Below are 24,768 nucleotides of genomic sequence, written 5' to 3' on the forward strand. Positions count from 1 at the left end.
TTTATAAGAAAATATTGTGTCATCACCATGAAGTTTCTATGAAACTATATATTGTACTATGGGTATTTCTATACTTTAAGTAATAATTGCTTTTATACTATCTATTTCTTTTTGGATTTTAGGATAAAGTAATTTAAGATTTCTATTAAACATATAGCTAATAGAACTATGTCATATAATTAAAGATAGATTTATACTTCGTCGCATAAATCCGAGAAAGTTAAATTTTGTTTCAAAATATAAGGGATTTTAGAGTAGTATTACTTGTCCTATCCAAAAAACTATAATTTATAATTTATTGTTTACCCAATCTTACCCTAACCACCTTCCCACCCTCCACGTCTCTTTTAATTAATAAGGGGTATCATGGTCTTTTTTTTTCTTCCTCATTAGCTATAACCCTAAGGCAAATTTTGTTATAGGACACTGCGATTTCGTGGTTTTAGCTGTAGGATACCGTCCGAACTCACTTTTAGAGGAAGACACTCCATAAACGTGGTAATTTACCAATGTACACCGCGCCGATTAGAATAATAATTTCCGGTTGAAGAGGAGAGAGAAATCACGTGAAATGTCAAAAATGCCCTTAGGCCCACATGTCAGCTCTCCTATCTGTCCTCTCTCTATCCCCTCCTTCCAGCGTCTGATGCGCGGCGTCGGGTAGTCGTGGTGGCGGAGAACGATGCTGACTCCGCGATGGCGACGGCGGACACTACGGGCTTTCATGCTTCCTCCTCCTACAGGACCTCGAGCGCCGCTAGGATGTCGAGCCCGACCCCGCCCGCATCACGGTGGCGCCACCCGCCGCTGCGCGGCGACGACGCCGCGTGAAGTGCCGCGTGGTCGAACGGGCTTGTCGGCGACGGAAGATCGCCGCTGTCATACTATTGCTGTTGCGGCTACCACGGCGAGCAGCGGGCGACGGAGACGTCGAGCTTGCCTTCTCCACCATGGGTGAGACACGTAGAGAGAGAGGAGGAGATCCCATTGACCGGCCGCTTGGTGAACTCCGCGGCGTTGAGGATGATGGTAGGGACGGGGTCGGTGGCAGCGGAGGCGGGAAGGCGAGGGCCGGCGGCAGTAACGGACGGTGGTCATGGCATCCCACCGCCGGATTTCCGCCGCATCCCGGAGTTCCGCAGCCAGAACTCACCCGTGCTGTCTCGCCATCGCTGTCGCTCCGACCCTCGCCCCCGTGTCGCCGCAACCGCTCCACTCCGCGCATCAGACGTTGGAATGAGGGGATAGAGAGAGAGAGAGACATGAGAGAAATGAGAGCTGACATGTGGGCTCAAGGACATTTTTGATATTTTACGTGATTTCTCTCTTCTCTTCAACCGGAAATTATTATTCTAATCGACACGGTGTCCATTGGCAAATTACCACGTTTATAGAGTGTCTTCCTCCAAAAGTGAGTTCGGGTGGTGTCCTACCGCTAAAACCACGAAATCACAGTGTCATGAGCAAAATTTGCCTAACCCTAAATACCTTAAGATGGTTCTTTACTACCTGTGAAATACATCTTGATGTTTTTTTCTAATTTATTAACACACTTGGATGATTGTTTTTTAATCTAAATGCTTATCTATAATGTAGATAGCTACGAATAACGTGACCACTTGTATAACGATAAATTACACGTTGAATGTTGTGCCTTCGTAAATAAAATTTTCAATAATTTCTCTTATTGATTATATGCTTTAATATATCAATAAATACGTAGGTTATATGCTACATAGATTAGTCATATTTTTTAAATTATATGTAGGGTGTGTATTATTGATGTTTTTTAATTTATGTTTTTTCATATTGCAGTATACATATATATTTTTTGATTTAAAGAAAAGTCATGAGGATGTAGTTTTCAATTATTTTGTTCCATGAGATTGTACACCTAATTTACTTATTTGTGTTTATGAATAACTTATTATATTGCCATGTGGAAACATAGGAATGTCTATAGGAGTTCCACGTGACTGTTTGAGAGCGTTTTAGGAAGTTTAATGGACTTTTATTGTATAATAATAGATAGATATATAGATTTTTAAGATTTGTCCGATTTTTAAGAGCGTCACGCGTGATGGTGTAGGAGTGTTTTACTTTTTGTATATAATATAATATATAGATTATAATCAGGTTGTTATCTAATGTTTGATTTTATTCTCATATTAAATTTTGCTAGGTATAAAATTAAAAACTAAAAAGAATGAGAAGATATGAGATGGAGGGAGGGGTGGACGGACAAATGTACGTATGTACACTACGTACATGAGGGGGATCAGAGGATGCCTGGGAGGGTAGGGGTGGATATTTTTAAATCTAACAGTGAAAAATAATGGGTCTACCGTATTAAGTGAAAATCAAGGGTATGATGTTTTGCTTTTTTTTTCTCAGAATTTTTTTGATTTCTCTAATTTATTAGAACGCCAAGTGGAGGCTTAGGAGCGTTTGTAGGAAGTTTTATGGACTTTTAGTATATAATAGATGAAGTACTACGTAAGAGATAAATGTTGCGCAACAAACTATAGTGATCTAATTTATGTATATGATAGAAACAACCATAACATCACATGAATACACTCGTAAATGTGTCTTGTGTCTCTTAAAGTTTAAAAGACGAAGACCAGCGATACATCATTTGCCTCCCTAAAACCCTATTTATAACCGGAGATAGTACAATTACATAGGAGGGATGCAATTTAGCTAGCCCTAATTAGCCACCCCAAGTACAAGTGCTCACCACCTCCTTTCTACTCCCTCCGTCCTATAATATAAGGGATTTTAAGTTTTTACTTACAATGTTTAATCACTCGTCTTATTAAAAAAATTTGTGCAAATATAAAAAAAAAGTTGTACTTAAAGTACTTTAGATAATAAAGTAAGTCAGAAATAAAATAAATAATAATTCTAATTTTTTTGAATAAGACAAATAGTTAAACAATACAAGAAAAAATTAAAATCCCTTATATTATGGGACGGAGGGGAGTACTACTATCAAACATGACCATGACCATTTACTAATAGTCTAGCCCTAAGGCCCTGTGAGTCTGTGATGTGTTGGGCACCACCAACCATTGCCATGATTTATTCCTCTTCTTTCTTTCTCTAACTTTAATTTTATTTATTCTTCTTGTGAGGCCCAAGCGGCCAAGCCGGGAGCCCGGGAGTGTGCAGCAGTAGACTAGTTAGTAGCTGTTCCACGGTCCCGACCGCCGCACGCTTAGTTTGACCGGAGCCGTCCACCCGTGAATGTGATCCATCCGGTTCCACGGCCAACTTTCCCGGTCAAACACGACGTGACGTTCCCCGTAATCCCCCACACGATCCACGGGAGAAACGCCCACCAAACAACCACAAATTCTTCCAGAAAAAAAATAAACGAGGAGCAGTGACGTTCTCGCGACCATCATCCGAACGTGCCAAGCATCTTCTCTCAAACAAAATCGTGTCTTAAAAAGTTAAATTAAACTACTTTTATACTGAGCCGTTTATTTACTGTGCGACAATGCGATATTATATTATCGTAATCCTAGTCGTGATCGCGATCCTGACACGAACAAAAAAACGGGCCGTGTCTAGGATTGTGACGCTGACGACGTTTTGCCAAGGGCGACACCAGTAACAGCACTGTACTAGCAGCGGCTATCAGCTCACATGGGCATGGCCGCTCGCTCCGTTCAACGCCGGGGACCGTTCGTTTCAACTGCTTCTGCCTTGCCGACCGCCAGTGACGAAGCGGAGGTCCGCTGAAACAGGTTGGCAGTTGGTGGCAACTCTGCTGCAGAATTATTTGCAGCATGACAGGTGAAGTTCTAGGCATCTAGCTGCAAGTCGTATTCCCTTTGTCTAAAAAAAAAAATCTAGAACTTAATATGACAACGAATCTGAATAGAATTATATCCAGATTCATAATATTACGATGTGATTTTTCATGGAACAGAGGGTGTATCACATAAAAGAGCAGTTAATCATAGCTCGATATCTGCAGTACTAGGGGTAGTTGCTATTGGTGATCATCTTGATTACCACTTCGGAGCTTTCGAGGCTTCAAACATAGGAGGCATGGTAAAGATATTCTTTTTCCTGTAAAGTTGATCGCAAAGGTCGTCATTTCTACAGTGTATCCAGTGTGAAAGAGCAAAAGAAATGCTGACGAATGTATAGTACTTTACATGTTTCACAGATAACAGTTTCAGGAAAGGGAATTTATCCAATTCAGGATATTGTTGGTACCAGAGATATTGTACACTACAGACATGCTTCCCTGATGCAGAAGACGCTCTTGAAGACACCCAACGCTAATAATCTCGCAAATCTTCTTTTACAGAACAATCCATCCATTAGCATTTCTTATGGGGAGGCCCCTTAGTACGATCTGTATAGTCCCATTAAGGGCTTCTCCCTATCCTCCATTCTTTTTCTTGCTGCTTCACGCGCTTTAAGGGCGGCTTCCTCCTCCTTTGAGATCACTTTGGGCTTGCCGTCCTCTCTTTTTCTCTTGTTAACAGCAATGGCGGATGGAGCACCCTTTACAGTTCTCATCGGATTCAGTGGTTTCTTGACGACCAAACCTGGAGCTTGGCCCCCTTTAATTGTGGGGACAGTCGCAACTGAAGCAGTTGGTTTTGTTTGTGAACTTGAGGATTGCCCAGCATTAGCTTGGGAGGTTTTTGCCCATGCGTATGCCTCTTCCTGAGTGACCCATTTACCTGCTCATTAAGAAAGCATAAATATTAGTGAGAAATAGCAGCTCCCTCAAAGGCATGACATAACCACTTAAAGATCCAGATACACATGTTAAGAGAAGTACCTAAACCGTCAGAATAGTAGAAACCAGAATTTGAGTCAAAATAGAGTCCAGTAGATTTGTCATAATAGTATCCTGAAGTAGAGTCGAATTCCCATCCTGCACAAACAGGATGTTATCTAACAGATTGAACAAATATTGTTAAATAGCGAAAATTGTAGTAGTGCTGGCGGACAGAATGATCAGCGCACATATGCAAACAGTGCATCATGGTTCATGCTACTCAGTGTTCCAGTTAAAGGTAGGAACTGGTCTGTTCATCTGTTCTCCTGTCTTTAATGACATATAATCATCAGTAAAGACTTAAGAGTATTAAGCATACTAACCAGAATAATTCTGCTAGGGCACAGTTCATGAAAATCTAACATCATTTCATTAACATTAATGCAATTGTTAGCAAAATTTATCGTCAACATAGTAGCAGAGCAAGTATTACTCACGGCTCAATTTGGTAGTAAAAGTTTTACTCATGATGACATGGACAAATCTCAAACATTCATTTCTACATCCTATAGTAGTTTCCAGGTTACATATTTTCCCATACATTTGAGCCAAGAGAAAGATATGTTTGAAGGACGGATTTAAGATAAAACAATTTTAGGCTTTGAAAATTGACAGTAGTTAGACATTTCTGCTAACCAAGGTATTGTATTACATGAGCTAGGTTGGAATATATTTCAAGCATGTCAAAAACTAGAATCAGCAGGAGAAAAAATTAAGAAGATAAGACTAATACAACAAGTTAATACAAGCTCAAAATAGTGAACAAAAAGAGAAAACAGAAATCATGACCAACTAAACCCTCTCAAGATTGGTGAATTAACCTAACCATCAACTAAAAAAATCCTACAAAAGCATAACAGAGAAGTAGGATGTTCCCAAAATTCCTAAAATAAAAGGAAAAAATATTTTTCACTATCCTAAACAAAGGACGGGAAGGAAGATAGCAAGCATATATCCTCTAAAAATTAGTCATCCTTCAAAACGGCTCTTCCTAGGGTGAGGTATTATCTGTCCCCATAAATAGAAAATTCCAGGAGTAATAAATAGGATTAAAGTATTGATATAATTGGAATTGCAGAAAGAAATACTCCATACTAATTTACTAAAAAAAGAAAGTACCTCATCCAAAGGACTCATTTTATATTTTAGGATTAAACAAAAGGGTTCGCAAATAAAAGCGCTTAGGGATAGCTTCATCAGATATGGAGGCCTATTTTTTTTTTATACAAAGCAGAGATAACTAATGGCACAAAAGAAAACAGGCTATGCAGTGGATCAGGCATTGAAGAACACTATTGATAGACAACGGTGAGCCATACACACCATCTCCAGGTGCCGCAGAAGTGTCACCGTCCACATTCCTTTGACTGTTCTCTAAATCTTTTTGGTAGCTCTTTTTAGCTTTCTGCAGTGAACAGTAAGTTACAAATAACAAGGCATGGTAGTTCATAAATCAACCAATTGCAAGATAAATTGAAACAACACAGCAATAAGGGAAAGGATAAATTCAAAAAGAAAAAGCCTACATGGTTTTATCAATGCAGAAGTGTTTACCCTTCACAAGCTCTGTAGTTTGTGACATAACAATATGTACATTAGGTGATTAGGATACCAACATACTGGGGAAAAAAACAGCATTACAAACTTACAGCTTCTATTTGCTTGAGGGCCCGGGCTGCTTGCTGCTGCTCCTTTTCTTTGGCAGCACCCTCCTTTTGCATGGTTGCCAATCTTTTAGTGACATTGTCCTTGTGGCGCTTACCGATTTCATGTGTTCTGATGCTTAGCGGGTTATTAGCTATGTAAATCTTACAGAAGTCACACCATTTGTTTCCTTGGCTCACCCAGTACTGGAAAAAGATAGGGGAAAAAGTTATTTATAACAAAAACACTTGCAAAGTTGGATGCTTGTGATGACAGTGTACAACAACTTAAATGTCAAAGAAGATGATCGCAGATAACTTTCAAAGGGCTAATAGGGACCCTGTATTCCTACCAGAAGGAAACTACAGTTGCTTCTTGTACTGTCACCTTTTCAGATAGTGACTAAATAATCTCTTTCTCGCAATGGTAAAAAATATTGATGCCAAAAAGTCAATTAGCAGGATTGGATGCTTGCAACAACAGAGTTTAAGAGCATAACATAGATCATATGAATGATTGGACACGAATTTTTTCGAAAGGAAAAAACAACTAACTATTCTCCTATAAACGAACACAATAGGCATTTGTATCCTGATTTATTCAGAAAGAGAATTGATAATATTGCCATGATACATCACATTGGGACTTTCAGTCTCTAATCTCCACTTAGCATTTCAAATTCAATTACAGTTGAATACAAACAAGTACTAAAAAATACCATTAACCTACCAAAAGAATCAAAGCCCTATTTGGTTAACTATCTCAATCTACAAAAACATAAGATGACTGAAGCACCCATATGAAGATGGAATCACTCCAGTCCAGAGGCAAAATCTTCCTCAGTCCAGCCTCACCAAGCCGCATATTCTATCTACTCTCCCATAGCATCCGAACACACAGGGACATGCACAAGCAGCATACGAATTACGAAACTAACCCTAATTCATCGAAATCCACGAGACCAAGTGACTAACAGAGGCAAAATCCCTAAACATCAGCTAATCCTGTATAAACTCGCACTCGGAAGACGCCGACCATCACCGAGAAACCCCCCAAAGGAGAAAAAAGCACCGTGGTTTCGTTCAGATCGATGCGCGAATCCCCACAGCGGGCGGCGGAGGGCAACAGGGCAACGCGCGATGCCGGAAAATTGCGGAGGAAGAAGGGAGAGCGTACCTCCGTCATGGCGGGCAAGGGCTCCGCTCAGCTGCGCCGATTGCGACAGTGAGCTTCGCCTCCGCTGCCGGGGGAGGGGATCGCCGGAGCGGCCAAGCGAGCGGGGGATTTTTGGTCGCAGTCGGAGACGGGACGGGGGAGAGGGTGCTGGGGTGAGGAGTATTTCTGCGGGATGTGGGCCCGCCGGAGAGGGGGAGAAGCTGCGGATTCCAGACGTTCATAATTCAAATTCATGCCTTGTTTGAAGTTTAAACACGTGATTTTTCTTCCGAGTAAATTTCGAAAACAAAAAGAAACACAACAACTATTTTTTTATCGAAACTCAATTTTAATCAAGCATTTCGGATAGTTGCAACAATAACATATGATTTATTAGAAAGCTGCAACTTTATATCCTACTCCATCCATTTTATATTATAAGTTATTTTGATTTTTTTAATTAGTCAAACTTTTTTAAGTTTGATAAATTTTATAACACCAATTAGTTTTATTAAAACTAATATTTAATATATTTTGATAATAGGTTTGTTTTATGTAAAAAATATTATTTTATTTTTCTACAAATGTAATCAACTAGGAAAAAAAATTCAAAATGTTTCGATCCACCTATCATACATATATGAATACTCATATATGAATACTCATGTTGTTGTATATTGGGTTCACGTGTTACATACACTAAAACGATATAATTTTATAGTTTTCTAATAAAATCATTCACTATTATTGTAGCTTTGTAGATAGCAAAATAATAATTTTGACCAAATAATTACAATACTATGAAATTTATTTTTAAAAAAAAAAAATCGGATTTCTGTCCGCTTCGTACACGAACTGCATTTTGGACAAAGGCGATGATAGTTTAGTAGCAACAGCTAATAAGCCTTAGATTAATAAACGGAGCAACTAAAATTGTTTCAAATAATTAGAGTTTGGTTAAAACTTTTATATCTATTCTCGGCAACTTAAAAGCTAAGGCTAGATAATAGAATACGATGAAAGAACTCCAAAACCAAGTATCAAAATTAAAATTTTGGCTAAGGCTTATATTTAAGCTAACATGCAGACTTCAGTTTAATTAGAAATTTTCCTGCATTCCGAACTTGTCTCAAGTCCATCCCAGGCTATTATTTCTCAAAAAAAAAAAAAAAAAAAAAAAACCCGGCCGAATGTTTGTGTTATAGATGACTCTTGTCTCAGAAGAAATAATGGTCTATTAAAATAAAGTTAGGTATGGATGTGTCTCCTGTTGCCTAATATGGGCGATTTCTGGAGTTTCCGAAACTCAAATATGCGATTCCATTGCCCCAGACTCCAACATTGATTGATTTTAATGAACATTTAGTCGGAGTACATGGACAATTCAAACAGATGCAAACTGTAAGAGGTCATGTTCCACGAAATGTAAGCTACTGCTACACTTTCTTCGAGCGATCAGTCAAAGTTTTCGATCTTGATTGGAGTTATATCATCTGCCACCTTAAAATTCCCGACTAATCGAGCAAAGAACACCATCTGCTGCTCCAAAGTAAACTTGATGTTCTCAGCCTGTTCAAATGGAAGAGCATACTCCATCACAACCTTATCGCAGGGTTTAGGGTGTAAAGAGACTTGAGACTATAGAGAGACAAGTGATACAGTTTGGTACCTTGCGGAAACCATGCTGCTCTCCTTCGTATTCCACCAAGGCAACAGGCAAACCTTTCTCTTTTAAGGCCTTGTATATTTTGCGTGCCTGATCTGGTGGGACTACCTGGAATGAAAATGAATTGAAGCAGATGAAATTGTTTGCACTTTACAGTTGCAATTATGCACCATTAATTTCTCGGTTATCATGATTATGAGCTCATAGGAAATGTTTCACAAGGAAATATTGCAGGAATGATGAGAGGCAATTATGCATCAGTAATTCCTCAGTTATCATGACTATGCATGAGACCAACATAGAAACTTCCGGTTTATGAACTCATAGGAAATGTTTCACAAGGAAATATTGCAGGAATGATGAGAAAAAGGCTCAACTACACAATATAGAAGTATTTTTTTTTAAAAAAAAAAATCTTTAACTCTAAGTTATAAGTACCTAGAAAGTGACCCTTGCTTCTCCAGGTGAGTTATGAAAATTAATAAAAAAAAAAAGCAAATAACATGTGAACATGAAACTTATTACTTGTCTTAGATCTAATACTCCTGTAATAAATCTGTAAGACTAATGAGTACCAGAGGATGGTTTAGGAAAAACCATTAGTTAACTATAGGAGGAACTAAAATATGATGAATTGATGATCTGACAGAAGCGGATAATCTAATAAACAGAAAATAAAAGCTCGATTCAAGAGTCCCACATTAGCTTGTCTGCTGTTCTGCTAGATATTGATCTCTATTCAAGGGTGCAAGTGTAACAGCGGAGCATACCTCATACAGTAAATTTTCACCGCATGTAACACTTTGACATGTTATACAACTATACACTGACAAACATGACTTGTCTAAAATAGTTGATCCTCCGCAATCATCACATACCTTATCATCCAAGCCTTGAAACAAAATAACTGGACATGTAAATTTGTCAACAAAGTTGATCGGTGATCTCTCATAGTAAGCATTTTCATTTCCTGAAGAGCAATGTAGCAAAAGGTGACTATTACATTGGACATACGGGTTGGATTGAATACTTTTACCAAAGCAGAAATAGTGAGACTCTTATGGTCTTACCTACAAGATTGTCAGTATAGTGAGACTCGAATTTGTGTGTCTCTGCTCTCAACAAAGATAAGTCACCAATCTGCTCATTAATATGGTAATAAAAATGACAAGTCAACAATCTGCTCAATAGTTCTTATGTCTATGTAGAGACAAAAATGATTGACGTTACAAAGGTGGACCACTCTGTGAACTGCACTTTAATCTTTTTATCAGTTTTCCATATCAAATTACCTATCATACAAATGCAAGTAGTGATTTAATACCTCAATTTCACGTTATAAATCAAGTTTGTTAAATTCTTAGTTATATCTGTGAAAAACAGATCCTACAACGTTGTGCACTGGGCTGAAAAATATTCTTGAATATTCCCATCTTGGATATGGACTAAGAAAAGGATCATATCGCCAATTATTTTCTAAAAGATAATGCAATTGATGTGTAAAAAGTAACTATTACTTAAAAACAATCACAAGAAATCTAGAACCTGCAGCCCCCATTGTTCTTTGTTATGTACATTTATAGGAAAGCCAAAAAAGCAGAATCCTAGAAAGATATATAACTTACACCATACAAAGAAGCTCCAGCCTTGAATGTGTCCCTGAATGCGAGTGAAGCTAACGTAGTGTACCCACCTGCTGATCGCCCAGTAATACAAAGGCGTCGCTCATCTACTTTCCCACTCTCCACCTAAAAAATGCATTAAGGTGTTTTGTTAGCATTACTATAATGAAATGCTATTATATAATTACAACCATTACTACTAGGATGTACCAGGACTCTTGCACAGCTGCAACAATCATCAACATCGACGATACCCCATTTCCCCAATAGCCTCTCTCGATACTCCCTCCCAAAACCTTCAGTTATATTATACTACAGTTAAATTCAGTGATAAAACTAAAGATTTAAATAACCTAGAGCCTTTATTAAATCAACTACGACATGAATTAGCAGAAAAAGAAAACAAGCTCCCAACATTGTACATAAAGGTGCAACCAAAAGTCCAAACAGTGGAAGCTAAAAGGACAAACCAGTGCTTCCCCCATAGTTAACATCAAGATATGCCCATCCTCGACTTGTCCAATACTGAACACTCAGGTCCAGAATTCCACGTGTTTCTGCTGTTGGTCCTCCTGAAAGATGTGGGGAATATCAAATATGCGATTGCCATGATTGTGATCATGGAAAAGAAGGATGCAATAACCTAACGAACCAAATTAGACAGAAACCACATAGTAAAAATTGTAAATACAAAACAGAACACATAACAGTTGGGCCTAAATAACTGAATAATTATTTTCTGGGATCAAACTACAAAGATATTCTGAGGCATCACAAGGCTTCAATAATTTACTTACCATGTGTTTTGACAAGCAATGGAGGTTTTTCGTCTGGCAAACCTTGAAAATTTGGGTTTGAAGGTGGGTAGAAATATGCATAAGCTTTCTGGCCGGTGCTGGATGTTGAAAACTCAACAAATTCTGGTGCACTGAAGAAAGAACTATATTGTACAACATCTGATGAGGATGACCAAATTATTGAGAAACTAACTACTTTTGTTCTGTCCTCATTTAAAGCTACCTGAAAGAAACAGAATATGATGCTTCATAGTTGATACACAAAAAGTTCTAAAATGAAAAAAAAAAGAGGCACCAACACATCATCAACAAAGCAGAAATCTGGATGTGAGATCCTAGAAACCTTTGCGATTGACATTGGAACAGTTGCAGATGCACCTTCAATATAGAAGTAATCATTTCCAGTAACCTGGCACACCATAGTAGAGGACTAGAGGTAAGTTATCATAACCACTCTAGAACGGAACTAAACAAGGCAGAATATGGATAGTACAGTTTTTTCAAATAAAAGTGATGCCGAATACGATGCTTACCACATTGGATAAATCAGTGAAGGGGGTGTCAAGCAATGAAACAGAACCTATATCAGAGTCCAGAACACCAAGATATGACCTTCCATGCTGCCTGTGTGACATATAGGTATTGTGATGGAATTTTTAATATATTTTCATCAACAGAAGTATAACAGTACAATAAAAACCTGTAGCTGAAAACAATGTGATTGCTTTCACCAAGAAAACCATAAGAGCTGATACCAAAAACCCACAATGGCCTTGTGAACTCAGCATCTAGCGTGTAAACTGAAATAACCTCGTTGGTGTGCTCAACCTGATGACAAACAAGTGCATTGGCAATGTATGTCAAACAAAATCCAGATGATGACCAAGAATGCTGTATTTGATCATGCAATGAGCCATGATCATTGAAGTCATTACTTACAAGTTCCAACTAAAAAGTAGAGAAGTCAAACAAAATCAGGACAAAAGATACTTCAAATGTTAAATGAAGAAGTTCAAGGATTAAGAGAAAACTAATTACCCATTTATAGATGTTCCAAAATCCACTCCCTCTATCAGTTAGGAAAAACAATTCGCCTGCAAGTTCATATGAATTAGACGAATCTTTGGTAGCAGAGTTGCAAGCAGGATGATTATAATCATGATAAATCAATAGTCGCATCACTGCCAAGCAAATAAATTGCTATTGCTAAAGTTGCAAAGGGGTTAATGGGTTATGGAACCAACGAATTTAATCACTGTGATTGTGAAGAAAAGGCTCGGGAACAATAATAAATACAAGTAGCTGGCCGAGCTAAGAACACCTTCCATACCAAAGATAACATTTTTTGCTTAAATAAGACAATTGTACATCGTGGATATGAACTATGCTAGACCATCTAGTTGAAACCACTCAAGGAAATAATCCACACAGCAAATACTGTAAGACTAACATGAACATTTTTTTTAGAGCAATACTGACAGAAATCATGATGTAACATCTCGGTAGAATAGTATTGATTCCATCTTCTGGCGTTCAGTATTAGAGTCAATTAAAAATGTGAATATGCATGCCTAAAGAAAGAGCAAGATATGGTAGGTACTGCTTCACAATGTTACATTTGTATAATCTTCTCATGCAAATATGTTTGAATTCCTACAAACATACAGGCATAATAAATAAATAAATAAATAAACAAACATATTACAAACATATAACGGCTTTCTCACTCAAGTAACAAATAAATATGCAACATGTTTCAGATAATCAGACAAAATTAACAAGCAACATGACACCTTTTGGAGACCATTTAGGCTCAGTTGGGGACTCCACTAACATTGGATTGCTACCAGCAACACAGACCCGTTTGGTCAAGTCTCTACAAACAAAGAATCATGGGTGCTTAATCATAAAAAGCTAACAGTTGAAAAAAAAATCAGAAACAGGTCGAAAATGGACTAGCATAAGGTAGACAGACTGCAACACTAGAGATTACAACAGAAAATAAATCCAAAAGTTTTTAGTATTATGAGATATTCCTCTGTAGTCAGACTAACTTCTTTATATATATATTCCATGCATTAGAGATAGGGTTCCTTAGGGACACTCAAAGTTTATTAAAGTGTACCATCAAATGATTCCTGTAGAAGGGCTAGCATGTATTATGAACCAAGAAAAAGATAATGGATCCATCTAAATTTCTGTCATCCCGAATGTAACATTTGTTTTGTTTATATTACCTGATTGGAAGAAAAAGGCAGCATGTTCTAATATGCATTTCTAAAGATAATGTTGCTTACCCGCTTTCAGAGAAGTAGCCAACCCAAAGTTCTGACTTATCCCAGGGCATATTTGGATGACTCCACTCTATCCATGCCATACGCTTGTTATTATGGTCAATACGAGGAAAAGCATAGAAGTCATTGCCACTAATCAGCACCTTTGGTTCTTCAATACAGAAAAAAAAAGTAAGAATTCTTACAAAAAAAGCAGATATGAGAAAATTACAAGCAACACGCACACATAGATTTAACTTTGTGAAAGTTATAAACATTTCGTATAGTCTTACCCTGAACAACCCCATTACTCAAGCTTATAGCTGCGATTGTTGTGGTGGGATTCAAGCTACTCTTTCGACGGTCTATCAAGAAATTTGAGCATGTCAGAAGTTCAGTATGCAACTATAGTTTGTAATAAAATCATATGCCAATTAACCTTCTATCACGGTAACATAACGGCTGAAGTGAGGATCAAAGACTCCATCAGCATAACTGACATCAGGCCCACCATAATCGGGTGTAAGAGGCACAGGCACACCAGCTGACAAGGGAAAATCATCATGTGAAATATTTCAGCAGAAAAAAATATCATTATTTAATATGCATATTGATCATCAAGCATTAAGTGGTTCTAAATATTTAACAGCTGAATAGTGTGATTAGATTTCCTTTTTAATCCTGTCAAACACAACCTATCATTTCACTGGCTGTCATTTCATTATAAACGCAAGTCTTTTCGCTTGTTAAGACATGCTCCACCAATTCTACTTATTTGAATGAGCATGCTATACAGTAACCTATAAATGCATATACACAATGAAATATTTTTCAATGAAGTACTAGACAAAGAATTACCATAAGTAAGGAAAGTAAAAACACATCCTTCCAACTAAATTATATTTCTTTATTGACATGCTAATTCAGTTAGGTTCACCTAACTCCTTAGTCCTACAACCATAGCAAATGACTCACTTTTAGTACTTTGCTTGTACAGACGTTGATCCTTGTAGTTTGAGAACACAACAACATTATCTTTGACTGAAAATGCACCACCTCCATATTCTTGAGCTAGAGTACGTGCTGCAAATTCTTGAGGTATGATATCCACAGGCTTATCATCCTCCTTGACTATAACCATACGCCTGTGTCCAATATGGTTGAAGATAAATTAATTCCGAGTGACACAGCATAACAGGGAACTATTAAAAGTTGAACATGACATGGTACACTAATAACAGACATTAACAAACTTAACACAGTTATTGCAACCATCAATTATTTAATTGCACACTGCTAGAAATTCATGGAATTAGCAATTGCCAGGCAGAAAGAATTTATTATATTACATTAATCTTCTGGCATCATGTTGTCTCTAGTGCAGTAATGCACACACAGCAAATGCATATAAAATACATTCTGGGTTTCTCAAATTTGCATATTCAATCAACTCTAATTGTCAAAGCCCATAAGCCAATCATTCATTTGACCATGTATTCTAGTGCAAAGCTGTAACTTGCTTTCATTTATATGCAGAAAAATCATACCAGTAATCTGCTGAGAAACTAAAATTCCAATAATTAAAAAAAAAAACATAGTGAAACGAAATCACATTATTCCTTCCAGTTTCTATGATACAATCTCCACGCAAATATGTGCCAACATGCTACTAAAACAATTCCAGAATCTAGATACGCACACTTACTAAGAAACTAGTAACAAACATCACAACAGCTCGAGACCAACAATCACAATAGCTCGAGGCCACCAAGACACAAAAGAGAATCAGAATCTTCATGTGCCTTAACGTATAATTAAGGCACCATACAAACTTCCGTAAAAAAAAGTGTAGTAGTAGCTGCCAATGCTATTACCAAAATATTTGGAGGAAAAAAATTATTTATAACTGTTATAAGCTCAGGAACGGCGGTTACTGGTTAACTTACCCTTTCTCCTCGGGCCGGCCCTCGATCCAGAGGAGGCGCCCGTCACCGGCGAGGGCGATCCCTCCCAGCCGCTTGTCGGCGCCGGAGACAACATCGGCGGTGATGGGCGACCTCCAGGATCCGTACGGCGCCGCCACGGGCTTCTCGCCGGTACCGCCACCGTCGGCGGCGGCAGCGGCGGGGGAGGCCGCGGTGGTGGAGGAGGAGGAGGAGGACATGCGGGGCGCCGACGCGAGCGGGCGGCGGAGGCGGATGCGGGGCAGCGCGCGGAGGAGGTGGGAGGCGGAGGCGGAGAGGCGTGCGGGTGAGATGGAGGCGAGAAGTGTCGCCATTTGTGAGGACTGCTTTTTATAAGAGGTTTTGTGGGGTTTTTGCGGTTTATAGAACAGTGGAGGATACGCTCCATTGTTCCACTCTAGCATTCGCAGCGAGATCCGCTATTGCGCTTTGTTAAATTTTTTTAGTTGTTCATTTTTATTGCGCTTTGTTAAATTTTCTTAGTTGTTCATTTTTAGTGCATTTGATCAATGCTACTCAATTTGTTTCTAAAGAAATATATCAACACAATGGATGCCTCGCTATCAACAATACATCACCTATCATCGAAAGAATAATATATTATAAATATAAGCATCTATGATAAGTCTAGAGCTTAATCCGAATAGATAGGTTGCACCATAAAAAACTACCAGCTACGCTCACTTCGCAATGTTACTCAACCATTACTCTGTTTCGAATCATATCATCCTACACAGAAGTACTTGAAATATGCTTCATGAAAACCCTTAACCCCAGCCAAAATAGCAAATAGGCGAAGGCCTCTTTCGGAATGCTGAAATTTTCCCCAATTCCTACTAGAATTATACCAAATTTCGTAAAAGTCATATAAAATTCCTGCAAATGTGCTACAATGTGAAAACGTGGGAGAAATTCTAGCTAACGGAAGCATTTATTCCATTATATTGACCAGAGTCGTATGCAAAGCTTCAAGAGATTATTTCAAACTACAGCTAGGACAGCGTTGCTCCAGAGTTCCCTCGAGTTGTTCCCAGAAGTTGATTAGGTGACGAATAACTTCTTAACGCTTACAAGGAGGGTTCATCAAAATTGTCGATCTTGATTGGAGTGATGCCATCAGCCACCTTGAAGTGCCCCACTAATCTAGCGAAGAACACCATCTGCTGCTCCAAGGTAAACTTGATGTTCTCGGCCTGCTCCAGAAATGCAAGTCAGATATGTGCCTATGTAAAATTGTCTATTTACTGGTCTAAAAGTTTCATATACTGAAAAATAATATATACAGTTAGCCTTCAATCCTTCATGGTAAAAAAAAAAAAAACAATTCGGTAGGAAATACTCAACCTGATACATTACTAACTAATATATAAGTTTGGTGTTGCAAAGATAAAGACAAGAGGTACTCGTCAGACCTTGCGGAAACCATGTTGTTCCCCTTCATACTCGACCAAAGCAACAGGAAGGCCTTTGTCCTTTATGGCCTTATATATCGTCGTTGCCTGAACTGGTGACACAACCTGAAGATCATCAAAGAGGTGAAAAGCTGGTAAGGAGAAACAGAATGTGGGAAATGCACCCGCTGCTAAGTCACTCTTAGCCGATTTTCGTTCCCTCTGTTCTGGGTTAACAGATTACATTTGATTTATCGATAGGTAACTCTATCTGTAAGTGCACTTCCTAGCCATATACATATTGATCATGGGACACGAGGACTAAAGTGCATCAGTGATAATTAAATACCCTTCATTTTTGTTTATATGATGTTATTGCTTTTTGTAACTTTGTACTAGTACAGACCGATTATATTATAATGATTTGGAAGTTTCTTTAAAGACAAATCAGCCAAATAGGTTTCATACTGAATAATTATAGATAGCTTTGAATATACTGGTAGTAAAAAATTAGAACTCATAACTGCATTCAAACAAAAATGACCCGAGGGAGAAGTTCAGATCTTATAGCTTTACCGTGTCTTCCAATCCTTGAAACAATATAATTGGACATGAAAATCTATCAACGAAGTTTATCGGTGATCTCTCAAAGTAAGCCTTTCTATTCCCTGGAATATTGAAGGTATGGCAAGTAATGTTGTTAACCAAACCCTGAGCATATACATACGCCTATTTTCCAGCATAGATGAGTGCAAAATTCCTTACCAACAAGGTTGTCAATGTAGTATGCCTCAAACTTGTGCATGCCTGCCCTCAACGAAGCTAAGTCAGCAATCTGCTTTGGACCGAAGCATAACACCAGATGCATCAAAATCTCAGCAGATAGATAGTTTCAGCAAAAGAGAGAATTTATGGAAATCTGAGACTTGCCCCATATAAAGAAGAACCAGCCTTGAATATCTGTCTAAAAGCAAGGCAAGCTAAAGTTGTGAATCCACCAGCAGATTCTCCTGTTACACAAAGCCGTTGCGCATCTACTCTTCCAGTTTCCACCTTAATAATCAGAATGACACTAGCATAAATGCTTACAACCTCCACACGAAAATATGAAAAAGGTCTGTGTCTGATAAGATATACCAAAAATGTAGCACAACTGCAGCAATCATTTACATCAACGACGCCCCACTGCCCTAAAAGCCTCTCCCGAAATTTTCTCCCATAGCCTTTAAGACCGTGAAGAAATATCAAGAAACTAGTCCGTATCAAACACCAAAATCTTTGATGCTAAACAGATAGTATATGTAAATAAGAGCATTGTAATTCGTCAGAAAAAATAATTCATACATCAAACATCCAAATAAAACAAATGCAAGTTCTTTATCAGATATATTAGAGTCAAGAAAGAGCTGAAGACCTGTGCTTCCCCCATAGTTAACATCAACAAATGCCCATCCTCGGCTTGTCCAGTACTGAACACCAAGATCCAGAACTCCACGTGCTTCATCTGTAGGTCCACCTAAAGAATTGCAACAATGTCAATACGAGTTTCCATTTCCTTTCTTTAAAAAAAAGTACATTTCCTTATTTTAATGTTCTGCTTTCCCTTAGCAATTCAAAAGGCTTGTCAGTCAAGTCAGTCAGGACTTAGGACCAATGAGAGCTCTGTGATCTTTTATCATCACTACAAAACATTCTTCAAACAAAAACAACTGAAATAAAAGAGAAACAAAGTGCTGCTCTATATCACTAACAAAATTGAATGAGAAAAACCAACATCATGTTTCCTAATAACTTCTGCTACAAGTGTGACCAGTAAAGACAAAAAGAATAAAATAGGCTATTGAAGTCAACGAAATATCATATAACTAATTACCATGGGTTCTGACCAATAACGGAGGTTTCTCATCTGACGACCCTTGGAAAATATGATTGTGCGGGGCATAGAAATAAGCATAAGCCTTCTGGCCGGGGACTACAGTTGGAAACTCCATAAATTCAGGCAAACTAAAGTAGGACGCATATTGCATAACATCCTCTGAAGAGGACCAGACTATAGAGAAATTAGTTGCTGTTTTTCTCTTTTCATCCAGTGTCACCTGGTGCAAAAACAGAGGTCAAAGGGTTGCACTATATTGAAGGAATTCAGTTTGAATAGTTGGCATGTGACAACCAATAAGGTAGTCGAATGAACCTTAGCAATCGACACTGGAAGAGTAGCAGATGCACCCTCAACATAGAAGAACCCATCCCCAGAAACCTAGAAAATCAGGAGGATTTGAGTTAAAAGCATCAGCATTCCAACAAATTTAAGGCACTGACGAGTGAGATCCAAATGTTATAACCAGCAAACTACAATTAGTTCTGAAGTTGACTCATCGCATTTCATACACATACTATGTTAGTTACAGAAGAGAAGGGAATGTCCAGTTCTGAAAAAGACCCTGAATCATGGTCTAGCACTCCAGCACATGACCTTCCATTCTGCCTGGATAAGATTCAAAGTTATGAATTACACACAGTAAACCAACACTTGAGTATGGGAAAACATGAAAAAACCTGTAACAGCAAACGATTTTGTTACTCGTGTCATCTTTTCCAAGGAAACCATAGGAGCTGACACCAAAAATCCACATTGGCTTTGAGAATTCAGCATCAAGTGAATACAGTTGCACTATCAAATTGCTCTCCTCATCCTGTTGTAAATGAATAGCACGTAAATGCCAAGTAAGAGGACAAATCGCACTATTTTCAGTATCTTTAGCAACATAATTTTAGCCATCATGGTTAGGATGGACTCTTTTCTTTTTGTTTTTAGTGATGATAAATGTTTCCCTCATTCTAAAAAATTAGCAGTTAGTGGTAGGATATCAACATGAATATTACGCTGCCCCATATAATGGAGACGCCAACATAATATCTCAATAATAAAATGGTTTATCACAAGTTCACAACTCTTCCTACTGAAAGAAGCATATCAAATATAAACAGAATATAACTTCTTGTATGAGAAATTAGACTGGGAAGTAGGCACAAGTAATAAAGACAGAACACATTAGCGCTGAGAGGGTTGCAGCGGATATAAGGTCCGGTATGCACCACACCATACTTCAATCAAGTAGTTTGCAAAATCAGATCAACGGGCAACTGAATAAAAATAATTAGTTCAGGGAAGATCATACCCATTTATAAATATTCCAAAACCCACTCTCTCGGTCAGTTATGAAGAACAGCTCCCCTGAAGAAAATTGATTGAATTAAGTGATATTTTGGAAATATATTTGCACCTATCTTTTGGAGAAATGAAAACCTACAGAATGATTCTGACATGCCAAAGATTCATAATCCATGCAGAGAAGAATGGTATAGCTACAAGGATGAAAGAGCATGTCTTGAACACATAAAAAACTTAAAATAATATAAACTGGGTATGAAAATGCTAACACCTTTTGAAGTCCACTTGGGTTCAGTAGGAGATTCTACTAACGTTGGGTCACCACCAGCAATGCAAATCTTGTTGTGTACCTCTCTGCATGTTATGAATACGTAATAAATATGTAGGCTTGGAATATATCATTCAACATTCGCACGTCAACAAGCAACCCAAACATAGTTTATTTTAGGAAAAAGGATGGAATAATGAATATATCTTATTGAATTGACTATTTGCCGTGAACTAGAGACTACAAGATCAGTGTGTTCTCAAATATGGACTAGTGCAGTAATGCTGAAGATTAGTAATATGCACAACTCCATGTTCCTTCACATGAATACAAAGATAAAGATCTAAAATATCATTCAGTATTTTCAAAGCAAAAAAGGTAATCCAGTAGTAGATAGAGTAGTACCTCTTTCTTTATGAAAACTAGTTGAGAACAGAAAGCATGCAAGTAAGAAATTACCCTTTCTCAGAGAAATATCCAACCCATAATTGCGCTTTATCCCATGACATGTTTGGGTTACTCCATTCAATCCATGCCATACGCCTTTTAATTGGATCAATGCGTGGAAAAGCATAAAAATCGTTGCCACTGACCAGCACAGTTGGTTCTGAGCAAAAACAAAAAGGTTGAGAAGTTTCAATAAAAAGTTAGTGTAACAGGTATAGTTCAAAAGAAGCTTACCATTAGCATCTCTGTCACTTATTGTTACAGCAGCAATTGTTGTCACGGGATTTGAGCTATCCTTTCGGTGATCTGAGTTTAAATTGGAACTTCCTTAAAAAGGTAACAATGGAAAGCATACCTACTAGAATGCTAAATGTGAAATAAAATACTAATAACCTTCCATTATAGTTACATAACGACAGAAGTGAGGATCAAAGACACCATCCGCGTAACGGAGCACTGATCCAGTGTAATCTGGGGTCAGAGGTTGTGCTGAGTTATCTGAAATCAACAAGGAAAAGATTTTTGAAATATATTAGTTACCAGATACTCTTTGAAGGAGCACTCCATATGGCGCCTTTTTTTAGCAATGATGACTAGTGACTTAAAGACTAAAAAGATACATCGAATAAACCTTTTGAAAATCAAAGCGGCATTACTATTCAAAGAAAAAAAAATAAAGATAGGCTAGTTTCTTCTCATTTTCTTTTCTCTAAAGCATGGAGATCTCAATTATGTAAACAATTTGCCCATGCATTTGGTCATCTGGGTCCCAATTTCCATGATGCATCCCAAATTAATGGCAGACGAAAGCTTAACTACATTTCAACTAAATTTTCAGCGGTGCCTCACGAATTGCAGACATTAGACCTGCTCAGGTTTTCCACTCAATCGTACCATTTCTGATCCATTTTCCTCAAAGCTACTACCCCTCTGTCTCAAAATATAGCAACCTAGCGTTGGATAGGATATAACATAGTAAATCTGGACAAAGCCAGTATTAGGTTGATATATTTTGAGACGGAGGTAGTCCATCATAGGCTGCGTGGGCAATGTACCAACCTACAAGGCTACAACTGAGAACCGGTGCAGTCCTTGTGAAACAGCAGAAGAACAGCAACTGCACCAGACCTGGTCCGTTGACTTCCATTCGAAGGCCTAAGACTTGGTGCAATGCGAGCTCGAGTAGTCGAGTTCACCAACTATTATCCACAGTAAAGAGTACGGTATGCTGCAATGGCGCGGCTTGTTCGGTGTACCTCCAATGGTCTGCTTGTAAAGGCGCTGGTCGCTGTAGTTGGAGAAGACCACCACATCCCCTTGCACCGCGAACGCCCCGCCGCCGTACTCCTGCGCCAGGGACCTCACCGCGAACCCCTCCGGCGTCACATCCACGGCATCGCCGCCCGGCTCCGCCGCTTCCTTCACTAGGACCGCTCGTCTGAAGAAGAAGAAAAAATGCAGCATCAGGAGAGCAATCTGACCACGCGAGAAGGGGGTGGATGGCGTCGGCGCGCGTCGCGTACCCTCCCTCCTCGGGGCGCGTCTCGACCCAGAGGAGTCGGCCGTCGCCGGCGACGGCGAGCCCCTCGACGGTCCTCCCGGCGGCGGAGACGGCGGCGGCGCTGATCGGCGACTCCCATGACCCGTACGGCGCCACCACCGCCTTCTCGGCCGCGGCGGAAGCCTGCGAGTGCATCGCGACAGGGCGTGCGTGCGCGCGCGTGGCGGCTGCCGGGAGTTGCGGGGTGGAGGAGAGCAGAGGTGAGGTGAGCGGCGTTGCTGTCAAGACCGCGGGTAAACTCCACTACTCTTCTAGTCTTCTGTACCTCACCGCCACCGGCTCATCGGTCCAACTCGGGTATCATTAAGAACTTAAGAATGAATAGGATACTGATAAATTTCTGTATTACTAGAACAGTACTTCGGTAACAACGACTCCTATCGGATGGCCTAATAAGAAAAAAAAAGGCAAATTTTGAATTTTCAAACTTAATTTTGAGATTATTTTAAGATATTTTCAACGTGATTTCTTTTTAAGCATTGGCTTTTAAGTCACCGAGAACACGTATATAAAAGTTTTACCTACAAATACAATTTTATTCACTAATAAGCCGTTTTGGCTTATTAAAAAAAAAGCGAAACGATGGAGGCCACGCTAGGCCTCCTCGATTGGGAATTTGGGATCCAGTGAAGTTAGAGAAGCTCGGTGGTACGACTTTGAGGTATTCTCAGCCGTCCGATCGACAGCGAACGGACAAGACTAATCTCTACAGTGCACCATAAACAGTATATTGACAGTATACTTAGGCCCTCTTTATTTAGGCTTATAAGCCAACTTATAAGTTGAAAAGTCTAAGCCAAAACAAACAAGCAGCTTTTTTATTTGGCTTTTTTAAGCCATAAGCCACTATAACACTATTAAGCCAAAAGCTAGGTTGGAGAAGCTTTTTTAGCTTATATGAGATAGATGTATGACTCCACCACTAAACTTAGGACATTAAATCCATTGGCTTATAAATCATATAAGCCAATAAGCTGACTTAAAAGTCTAGGCCGATAAGCCTAAGCCTAAACAAAGAGGGCCTTAACACTTTCTACAGTAAAAACTGCATATCACTGTTCTTAACGAGAAAGCGGACAATATGCCACTCTATAGGTTGTGTTAAGATAAAATGCCACTCAATACAATGCACCAGATAAAATGCCACCCAATACGTTGCCTACCGGATGAAATGCCACTTTAAAGATTTTTGTGCCCAAAATGTCCCTGAGAGAGAGGAAGAGGGGAGCGCTGGGGAGGGCTGGACGGGGAGGGGAGAGGGGAGCGCCGGGGAGCACTGCGGAGCCCTCGCCGCCTAGGCACTGCTGCTCGCCGCGCCGTCCTCCTCCCCCTGCCCCCGCCGTTGCCGCTTCCCGGCGAACACGCAGGTAAGCGTGCACGCTGCCCCGTCCTCCTTCCCCGCACCGTCGCCTCCTCCTCCCTCTGCCGCATTGTCCTCACCGCCGCTCGCCCGCCGCCCTATCCTCCTCTCCCGTCGTCCCTGCCGGCCGGCGCCGCCACCACCCGGTGAGGCCTCCAATGCCGCCTGCCCGGCCCTCCCCGGCGCTTCGCTCTCCTTCTCTCTCTCTTATATATATAGGGACATTTTGGGCACAAAAATCTCCAAAGTGTCATTTCATCTGGTAGGCAACATATTGAGTGGTGTTTTATCTAGTGCATTGTATTAAGTGGCATTTCATCTGAACCCAATCTATTAAGTGTACATTGTCCGTTTTCTCGTTCTTAACTACGGCACTAGACTCATTTTACTGTGCACCTTTGCCGTTTGCTCCTAAAGTCAGAGGAGCCGAATCCAGGCCTGCTCAGCACAACTTTGATTTACTAGAGTACCTCTATTTTTTTTTTAACTATGGCTATGCAAACGAGACTTAAGCTAAGACTTTGCTTGAGAGCCCGTTCAGCTTTTATAATTCTCTCGTTTATCATGAGCACGTCTTTCAAACTTTCTAATCGATAAAGATTTTGAAACGCTAGTACATTTGAAACTAAAACATTTCA

The 24,768-nt window shown here is 39.3% G+C and overlaps 3 protein-coding genes across 3 annotated transcripts; all 3 read right to left on the reverse strand.

Annotated features, from left to right (window-relative positions):
• Window positions 1-4,063: 4,063 nt before the first annotated feature.
• Window positions 4,064-7,764, reverse strand: LOC4340481 (zinc finger protein ZOP1). Its single transcript, XM_015788837.3, has 5 exons — window positions 7,631-7,764; window positions 6,460-6,660; window positions 6,134-6,215; window positions 4,811-4,906; window positions 4,064-4,709 (listed from the first exon to the last, which is right to left on the reverse strand). The coding sequence occupies exons 1-5, from the start codon at window positions 7,637-7,639 to the stop codon at window positions 4,366-4,368; spliced, it is 732 nt and encodes a 243-aa protein (XP_015644323.1). The 5' UTR covers window positions 7,640-7,764; the 3' UTR covers window positions 4,064-4,365.
• A 1,168-nt stretch (window positions 7,765-8,932) lies between these two features.
• Window positions 8,933-16,265, reverse strand: LOC4340482 (dipeptidyl-peptidase 5). Its single transcript, XM_015788262.3, has 18 exons — window positions 15,914-16,265; window positions 14,943-15,112; window positions 14,407-14,511; window positions 14,261-14,332; window positions 13,992-14,139; window positions 13,488-13,570; window positions 12,733-12,788; window positions 12,395-12,522; window positions 12,228-12,318; window positions 12,038-12,103; window positions 11,695-11,917; window positions 11,368-11,469; window positions 11,108-11,193; window positions 10,901-11,023; window positions 10,346-10,415; window positions 10,154-10,245; window positions 9,279-9,383; window positions 8,933-9,178 (listed from the first exon to the last, which is right to left on the reverse strand). Exons 1-18 carry the CDS (start codon window positions 16,243-16,245, stop codon window positions 9,065-9,067), a joined length of 2,166 nt encoding a protein of 721 aa, XP_015643748.1. The 5' UTR covers window positions 16,246-16,265; the 3' UTR covers window positions 8,933-9,064.
• Window positions 16,266-16,744: 479 nt separating this feature from the next.
• Window positions 16,745-23,059, reverse strand: LOC4340483 (uncharacterized). The gene is made up of 18 exons (NM_001421377.1): window positions 22,733-23,059; window positions 22,466-22,647; window positions 21,603-21,707; window positions 21,444-21,515; window positions 21,222-21,369; window positions 20,766-20,848; window positions 20,502-20,557; window positions 19,879-20,015; window positions 19,717-19,807; window positions 19,514-19,579; window positions 19,196-19,418; window positions 18,737-18,838; window positions 18,460-18,545; window positions 18,253-18,375; window positions 18,088-18,157; window positions 17,899-17,990; window positions 17,344-17,448; window positions 16,745-17,124 (listed from the first exon to the last, which is right to left on the reverse strand). The coding sequence occupies exons 1-18, from the start codon at window positions 22,903-22,905 to the stop codon at window positions 16,999-17,001; spliced, it is 2,040 nt and encodes a 679-aa protein (NP_001408306.1). The 5' UTR covers window positions 22,906-23,059; the 3' UTR covers window positions 16,745-16,998.
• Between the last annotated feature and the right edge of the window lie 1,709 nt (window positions 23,060-24,768).

This window comes from Oryza sativa, chromosome 6 (genome assembly GCF_034140825.1).
Source record: "Oryza sativa Japonica Group chromosome 6, ASM3414082v1".
Lineage (NCBI taxonomy): Eukaryota > Viridiplantae > Streptophyta > Magnoliopsida > Poales > Poaceae > Oryza > Oryza sativa.